The sequence below is a fragment of the Zerene cesonia genome, chromosome 7 (assembly GCF_012273895.1).
Source record: "Zerene cesonia ecotype Mississippi chromosome 7, Zerene_cesonia_1.1, whole genome shotgun sequence".
NCBI lineage: Eukaryota > Metazoa > Arthropoda > Insecta > Lepidoptera > Pieridae > Zerene > Zerene cesonia.
This window is the reverse complement of record NC_052108.1, coordinates 6,493,297-6,503,170: the sequence shown is the minus strand read 5'-3', so window position 1 is coordinate 6,503,170 and position 9,874 is coordinate 6,493,297. Positions and strand designations below refer to the sequence as shown.

Below are 9,874 nucleotides of genomic sequence, written 5' to 3'. Positions count from 1 at the left end.
AGTAATAAATGTTATTTGCAGTTAACAATTTTCTTTTTTCTTTATTACAATATTTATGGCAAGACTAGGTATTTTTATACACAGTAAAGTGAATTACGTATTTGATCCGCGTCCAAACATTTGAATACGTAATTATCGTTATGTTAATTATTTTCATTTCAACGCTCAATTATTCCAGTTTCATATTATTAAATGTCCATTAATTATTACCTATAACTATCTGTTATTGAAAATTGTAAATGTACGTCTAATTAACCTAACGTTTAGAAACTTTTAAATAAAATCCATTTGAAACATGTCAATATATATTTGCGCAAAGTAGAGGTGAAAATACTTGGGATTAACGTATATCGTAGCCTGGCATCGTCACCTGAAGCAGATTTTTAACAAAAAGCTAAAAGATCTCTCGGGGCATGCCATCAGGTTAACTCGTGCGTGATCTAAGGCTTAAAAGGAAAGCTAAAAGAGATCCTATACGAGCGACGCGGACGAGTGAGCACTGCAGAATACAAGACACAAGACAAATATATGTAGGCGTCTGGTTATGGTGTGGAATAAAGGCGTACCTACATGTTTTATTTCTATGCTACATATTTACATCGGAGCTCCCGGGGGCACGTCATTATTACGATGTAATGTACAATTTTAAGTAATGTGAGAAGATTGATGGTTTTTCATATAGAGGTTCACACAATTTTGTTTGGGTGCCTACAATGGGTTTTGTTATATAAGTATGAGATTATTGAATTACATTATTCATATGTTTGTTTCTTGTGATTATCGTTTTCTTTACTTTGATTTGTTGCATATAATTTAGGTTTAGTTGTGTTATACTTTTGAAACTATTGACGACATAAAAAAGGTGGCTGGTCCAGAATGGATCCGAGCAGCAAATGACAGGGAGAAATGGAAATCTTTAGAGGAGGCCTATATCGCAAAAAAGTTTGTATTTTTGAACCTTACGCTGATATACGGAGAGATATATATAAGCAAGATAAGATATAAAATATAGGCAGTATGTTAATTGTCAATAAAAGTCAATGTTTATAAGTTTAAACAGCAATAAAGTCTAATTTTATTTTATTATACTCTTGATGGGTTAAATTTTACTACCAATCATTCCTTTTTTATTTAAAGGACAGTTTGTGCGTCTTGAGAAATATTAAAACATTTTTTTCCTAGAATCTCCGAGAGCAAGCGAGTCTCAGGTAAATAGGCAATTTTCTATGAACATAATTTTTCACAAAACTAATGTTTTCGCTTTCAATAGGTTATTGGAAAAATAATTCTGTAGTTGAATTGATAATGAGAATTTCTAATTAAAGCCCTATACTAGCTTTTTAAGATAAAATAGTTACGTAATGGTTATCAACATTTTTATGATTTCAAGGTAGATTCTATAGAATATTTTGTAAGCTTACATAACAAATTTGACGATTTTAAAAGTAATGTAAAGTTCGATAGAACTCGACTATTAAAAATGTTAGAACAACATATCTGTTATTCTTATATTTTTAATTTGGGATTCGAGCACGCTTCGTCACGAATTTGGACAGCTCGCAGCGGCGAAGTACCACAACCCCACAAACCGACCTAAAATAGTAGAATGTTACTGTGTTTCGCTCGATGAGTGGGTGAGCCAGAGGTATGCATTTTCCTTATCCTTCCCAGTCCTATCCTTAACCTTGTGTAAGGTCTGCAATCGACCAAATATTAATAGGCAGTGGTAGTATTACCTATTATATAATATTACTTACCATTAGGCGACCCACCAGTTCAATGCCAACTATGACATAAAAAAAACTGTGCCAGCTTCCACGAGATAAGCTACCACACTTGAAGCTCCAATTACATTTTTTTCTATTTTGTCATGTACATCAATATATGGCTGCAACGACCAAAAGCAACCGTAGTAGCTTATTTTTAACCCACAGTTACTCCGTTGCCTATTTGGCTGATTGGCAGATCCATTTTGTTTCATCTACCCATCCATTTTACTAATCCATTTTTTTTTCAAACTAATCAATATCGTATATACAGTTAATAAGATTAAAAGGAAAAGAAAAAAAATCACAGCATAGTTTAAACATCAACATACTTCGCCATTCATTGTCCACAATTTATACTAGCTTTTCTGCCTAGGAATGAGGTACAAATCCAATGGTACATTTTTTTTAATCGGACCAGCAGTTCCTGACTACACTACCTCAAACTCCCAGATCCACAAACTTTCTACGAATTCTTGTAATTAATATCCCTCTACTAAAACAACATTCCAGAACGTATATAAAAAAAACTACGTGCATTACAGATGGAAATAGGCGGTAAGTAGTAGCTCCGCGTGAAATATGAGGGACGTGGAAGATTATGATAAGGCTTTCGGCTCGGTAAATCATCGGATTTCACGGTTGAGAGCTGAGGCAAATTTAAGGAAGACTGCAGCTTGAAGCCGTGTAAGGTATTTGTTTGAACGTAATGTGTTTGAAGTAGGACTCGAGTTAAAGACATTATTAGAGCGAGACTCAAAGGGGATGGTTTTATTCATGCTATTCACGGGTAGAATGTAATGCTATCTATTTTCATGTTATTTTGGTGCCAATATAATTAGCCTAATTATATATCATTAACGTTACATAATTTGACATCTAAATAACATTATATTGTAATATTAAAGTAATAAACGATTATAATATCGGATTATATAATATATCATATCAGATCACATAATGAGTGATGTTTAAGGTACATAATAAAATTTAATAAACTCAAAAATAAAGTAATAACGATTTTAAATTATTATAAATGGTAGTTATACGTGTGTTTTAACGTACGTTGCTTACTATATAACTACTTTAAATTGTTACGTACATTATATGTGATATAATTTCATTATGTGTGATAAGCTTAAAATTATCTTATATCTTTAAACAAGCAATTCTTGTATATATATAATTGGAATCTCGGAATCGGCTCCAACGATTTTCATGAAATTCAGAATATAGGGGTTTCGGGGGCGATAAATCGATCTAGCTAAGAATCTTTTTTAGAAAATGTCATATTCGTGTTTTATCGACTTAAACTTACTTTTTTAACAAATAGGAGGCGTTTGAGTAGTCCCAATTTATTATGACTCTTCCTGACATCTATTGGCGAATATTATACTTAAATATAATTTCCAAAAAACACAATTTATAAAAAAACAAAAAAAAAATACCAATCAAAGCTCGGTCATCCAGAAACTGAACAATTAATTAAGAAAACCACCACACGATTTTCTGAAGAATATTACAGTTGTATCGTGGCTCATGGTTAGCAATACGATAATAAAGGTTACAGCTGATACATTCAATTTTTATAGCCTCAACCATTTTCATGAAATGTTTCACAAAGCGACGTTACGTCGTACGTAAATTATAAATAAAATTTCAATCTTTATACATTCAACCTACAAGAAAATGGAAAACAATTTAGAATGACATCAAAGGCGCTTAATTTTTCCATCACATAAATCTTTATTTAATATACAAGCGACATGAAATGAGATCACGCTTGTGAACGTATCTGGAATTATAATGTTTGATCAACTAATGTTGTTTTAGTTATGTTTCTTCTAATAATATTATGTAGAAAGGATGCATATGTAAATATTAATGACTGATGCCAGGAAATCGGTATAATTTTATCAATCTAAACACAAATCGGATATCGAAATGAATTTCAAGCGTGTATAACGTGTTTGCATTGTAGTTGTTTGAATTTTCATAGTAGTAATAGATATTTTTTATTTCTATGATAAATAAATATTTAATGTGGACTTCTACCTATACTGAACAACAAATACATTTCATATGGAGAGAAATAAAAATTTAATTGATTTATAATAATAATGTTATTTGTTTAATAATGTGAAACTGTATTATATAGCAGAGATGAAAAAGGGATGACTACAAATTCAATACTTTAATTTTCGAAAGAAACTGAACAATCAACATTCCGAGGAAACCTCCTAATGAATCCAACCCTAGCAAAAAGTCTAAAATCGTCCATAATCAGCCTAAAATAGATGATACATTTTAACGATTTATTTCTAACCGAAAACGAAACAAAGTAATTGGAATTGTTTGTATACTTCCAATTCCCTCCCGGTACGGCGATATAAGAGTTGAAGAATTTTAAACCTCTTTAGGAAGTTGTTAGAAAAACGAAACGGACTCGAGAAACCTCGCTCAAATCCTTAAAGAGTCCCAAACCACCGTTTGGTCTTTTAGATGAAAATTACGTAAGTCATAAGTTATATGATTTTCTGTTTCGTACAATTATATTTTGTAAAATGTGTAATGATATGTACAGGTGGTAGTTTGGTATGTAAGAGAAAGTAGTATGTTTTAAGTATACCCACAAGAGCGCTCGCATCGCTCCCATTAATTGATTTCCCAAAACGCGCTTACCATACCCGGTCATGGAACCGGTGAAATTTGTTAAAATTGCACCTTGTACTTTTATTGTATTGATTGTATTGATCATTGGGGTAACAAGGGTAATAAATTATATGGATGATCCGGCTTTTTATGTATTCAGTTTTATATGTTAATGTATTAAATATCCATCTGTGAATATAAAGTTTATTAAACATTTTTGACTTTTGTCCGATACCGTGCTCTTTTTTAGCAATCGCTTACGTCTATAGTTTAGAACGCGCTTCGTAAACTTTTTATGTGGATATTGTTAGTATAGGTACATCGTACGCACCCTAAACTTCTGTGAAGGACTCCAGTGAAACTTTTTAAGATAAGTGAGCCTTGATTAAGTAGTAATACATGAATAATTTAATGATGAACCTATGAAGGCAAGGTCACGTTATTAACCAACTCAAATTCAAACATTTATTCATTCAACTAGACTTCTTAAAGAAGCATTTTTGAATCGTCATATTACACAGTTATAACATTTACCACCGGTTCGAAAGGCAGTTTCTACAGAGCCGGAAAAAACGTAGTTGCTCTTTTAAAATAATATAAATTAAACATTTTAATACTACATAATATGTAACATCTACATAATGATGTACTATGAACTGACCTCTGGTTCTTAAGCGACAATATTCCATGGATTGTCATCTTTCATATATTAATTAATGCTAGTAGGCTCTCTGAACTAATACATTTTAAATATGTCTTTGTATTTAGCATTACTAGACGATTACTACTATGAGGAATTCTATTGTATAAGCGTATACCTTGTCCCATAAATGAATTTTATCCTTTAATAAGCCGGAAAACAGACTTTAGTGACCGATAATAAAATTTTGTGTAATAAGGAAGGAATATATTTAAAATTTATGTAACCAAAATGAACGAAGGAAAACGATTTACATTGAATTTGCTGCCCACGTTTTTTTAAAAAGGATCAAGATTCATAAAATAGGAACTTCTCTATAAAGAAAAAACTAGTAATTACTATTGAGCAGAGTGTAATAAATAGATATAGACTATTCTATTAAATTTTATTATAATAGTAAAAAGTGTAGTAATGTTAAAAGATCTCCGGTAGCGGTACGTTCAAATGTGCCTAGTTAGCCAGAATTGATTTCCGTTTAATTATTATTTTTTTATTTGTTACTAAATAATGCTCGATGATTTAATCTTGCTCTCTAACTTTGAGCCTAATTGTAGTTTGATGTTACAATATTAAGCTAGTTCTGTGTTGTGTGTGCGTTAGTGTGCCGCATTTGAAGATCGAATGTTGTGTTGGTAACCTATATACCTTTTTACTCATAATATCATTGGTTTTTATTTTTATAATGGTTTGGTTTTTATTTTTAATTTTTCCTGCTTGACTCAAAATATATATAAAAATCCTTTTGTTCGGTAACATACATAAATTAGCGAATCCCCAAGAACAAGATTTGAAATTTTATAACAAAGATTTCAATAGCAATTGATTGTATGAGACTCCACATTGTCCCATTCAAAGCAAGCCACAAATAAGAAATCGAGAAACGCAACAGAAATTGGATTTCCTTTGAGTTGAGACGGTTGGAAATTGCACTTATTGGTAACATAGAACTATTTTTTGCTGTAATTTGCAATTGTAATTTTTTCATATCTTACTAACCTGGTTATATGAAAATATTGTAATGTGTTTAATAAGATATTTTGCTATTTTTGAAGAAGATCATTTTCACACTAGTAACAAGAAAACTTTCTGGTGAAATTTTAAAAATGTAGATTTATAGTTACGTACTTTTCACAACACATAATGGATAAAATGGGAAGGAGAGGGTATACAGAACATAATATATAAAAAAGTGGCGGATATAACTTGTGTTTTAATATTTTGTTGAATACATAATTGTCACTTGAGGTATAAATATCACTTTTCATAAATTCATATCAAAAGTCGTTGAGCTTTCAAATCCTTTAAAATGTCGAGTCACTTTGAAGCGTGGCGCATGTTCAGTGATTGTATCCTGGTGTTCAGACGTTGATTATTCAATGTATGGCCCAGTTACCCTCACTTTGTTAATAGTCGTTATGATAAGCTGTGATTTGTCATCAACTGATTACATAAATTAATAAAGAATTGCAAGAATCTAGGTATTCTTATTATGTTTCGACAAATATTCAGCCTCTTCCTGATTTTCAATTACATAATATTTATATGGCAAACTAATGAAAACTATACAGTAAATAAATTTGGTATCGTGGTGGTTCTATCAAACTTCCCCGTAGCAGAAGCAAGAGTATCTGCTGCTATATAGCTGGAAATATATGGAAAATGGGGAAGTGGTTTGCGGTTCTTTTGCACCCGTCCATGATCAACTTTTCACGCCGCGCGAAGTGTGAACTGAATTATTGTCGCACTTAATTATTGCATACTGGCAAAACTAGGTTTAAAACCGCCGAACGTCGACAAAAGTAGCGAAATGAAATTTTTAGAGTGCACTCGCTCCAAATGACATATTTATTGCCCGGCGTCAGACACAGTACCTACACTCGAGACATTCTCGGAATGACATTGAAAAATGCGTCCTTGGATGTTTATAATGTCAAAATTGTGCATTGAATTGTTTGATTATAAACATGTTAGTGTTACAATATGTCTTCCTCCAATTCCCTGCGGATTTAAAATAATGTTTTGAGCAGACACGGAATTCCTATATATTTTTTTCCTATAGTGAAGTTTATTTAAGTTTAACATTGAAATCTAAAAAGGAAAATCTATTTATTAATTTTATAAAGAGACAATCAATTTAATCTTACGTGATGTTTTTCTAATCTCAATTTTCCGACTCATGGAACTAGGGCTGAAAGGGTTTTTTATTCACCACCGACTCATACGTTGTAGGAATGGGAGAGTGATATAGAAATGCAGCTGGTCTTTACATATATCTTTAACAATATTCATTCTATGAAATTACGTTTAGAAATGAGCCTTTTACAAACATTAATTTACTGTAACAATATTTTACATACACGTGTCACTTTGAAGTAAATGGTAGCGTAATGAACTTATAATGCTCAATTTAATACAGAGTGTTACCATATGAGATTTCACTAATTATATAAGATTGTTATTATATTTCTACTACGTACTTTTAAGCTCAATTAACGATAAGGGTATTTTGCTATTGGGTCATAGTGTAAAATAGTAATTTTACTTAAAAAAACGTCACGTAAATTTAACATAATTCTTTTTTCCAAAAAAAAAAAAACATAACCGGTTGAATTCCAATTCCGAAATAGGACCAAATGTAAACAATTTTCAAACACGTCAATGCGATGAACACCCACGGTGACATTTTGTTAAAAAATATAAAAATAAAATTAAAGAGTTCCGTCGAATTGAAAGCCCCCATCGCATTTGGGATGTCGGTTGAAAATATTTCTACAAGAACGTAAAGCATAAGTTTACTTATTGTTATATATTATTGTCTGATCTAGAATCAATATAATAAATTAATCATCGGTGTGTATCCAGCGAAAAACGAGATAGAATTTAGCTGTATACAAGCGAATAATATTATTTGCATTTGTATACGCACACATTTCGTAAATAATTTGCCATTCATGAATATGGAAATTTAGCGTTAATACTGTTTGCATGGTATTTATAAAACTTATTTGCTAGCATATGGTATTAATATAAGATTGAAATATTATTATATATTAATATTGTTCTTTTGTCCATTGTTACAAATTTACGTTTATTAAATGCCTTGCCGTGGGTTTATAAATAAAGTGTACTAAAAATATTTGCAGTATTGTTTTCCCATTCCATTATTTTAACATATTATGGCGCTAATTATTTTTAAGATGGTATATTCAATTTAGCGGCCTGAGGAAGGTAAATTATATTATGGATATCGGAAATGTACTATTGACTGAACAATTACCTACTTTCAAAATTAAGTATGCATTGAATTCAAGAGCTGCATATATTCTGATAATAACACAACAAGAATTTATTTAAGTCATTGATATGAAAAGCATTTGTACAAAAAAAATCACTAAAACATGTACCTAGTTAACACCTCAAGGTGCTTGTTTGCTGTATGCGATGCACAAATTCGGAGTATTTCCCGCGCAATGTTTCCTTCCTTTGTATGACAGACACAGAACGGCATTCAGTACCCAAATATTCGCTGCATGTTTAACTTTTTAACGTATATACTGCTTTAGTTTTCAGCCTTTACCCGGCAACTTTTTAATGTTTCGGTTTGTACTACACATTTGTGTTTTTTCACATTAATCTCAGTTATCTTTTTAACTAATGAATAAAATTCATTCATATGACATCAAATGGTCGTGTCGGACGCAAAAGTCGTGTGCCAAATATTTATTGTTGTTAAATAAAATACTTTAAAAAGACGCCTGCGATTAGTAAATTTGTAACATGTCTTATTGTAACTATATCAATAATTAATGTTATTACATTAATAATTGACCATAGACATACTAATTTTTAAACGGGCCTCTCAACTCGGTAAAGGATAAATCGTTTCCTATTTCAATTTTTTTTTACACGTGTTAAAATATATTTGATTGACTTACCTCAAAATGATTGTCATCATTGGGGTCAAACTTTCCGAAATTGAATTTAGAATTTGGAGAGAACGTAATATTCTTTATATCCACACTTTCTTCAGCTGTACCCTCTTTTTTACAATTCAGGAATAGATTAATCTCTTTATCGATTAGAACGATGATATCATGCCATTTCTCAACTGAATTCAATGTGAAATATACCCTTATAGATTCATCTGGGAAGAGATTGCTATATACAGTCATTTCTCCTAAATCGTCATCAATGACAGAAAAACATATGCCCAAATTGACGACACCGTTTGTCATAAAGGTGAATAAGCAAGATGGTTTCGTTCCGTCAAACGTGATAACTAAATGTAATACTATTGGAGTATTGAGCTGTGTTATAGGTGTTCTTAGTTTATCTAAAGGTATCGAGATATCGTTGCCTGCTTTCAGTTTGTAACTTATTTCGCCGTTCTCTGTTTCTTGTATCCATGACTTATAGTCGTCTAGTTCAGATACGTAGTCTTCATTTAATATGTCTAGTAGAATATCGTATTCATCTGAAACAAAAATGTGTTAACTGGCATTTCAAGAATAGACGGTAAATTATTGTTTTCTTGAATTTAATGTCATGTGAAATTGGACGCATTTCGTTGGAACATTTATTTACATAGTTGCTATGACCAATAACCATAATATTCTATATTTTAACTTACAAACAACATTACAACTGTTAATATAACCGATGCACAAACCATCAACATGATATTTATACTTTTTTATTTATACATTTTTTACTTTTTTATTCCCTTTGCAACTTAAATATATTCCAATTAATAGAT

The 9,874-nt window shown here is 31.1% G+C and overlaps 1 protein-coding gene across 3 annotated transcripts in view; it reads right to left on the bottom strand.

Moving 5' to 3' along the window:
* LOC119828337 (collagen alpha-1(V) chain-like) overlaps positions 1-9,874 on the bottom strand; it is a 64,585-nt gene that overhangs the window by 25,849 nt on the left and 28,862 nt on the right. For all 3 annotated transcript variants that reach the window (XM_038350460.1, XM_038350463.1, XM_038350461.1), the window contains exon 3: positions 9,054-9,592. In XM_038350460.1, coding sequence (XP_038206388.1) covers positions 9,054-9,592 — 539 coding nt within the window. The remainder of the gene's footprint in view (positions 1-9,053; positions 9,593-9,874) is intronic.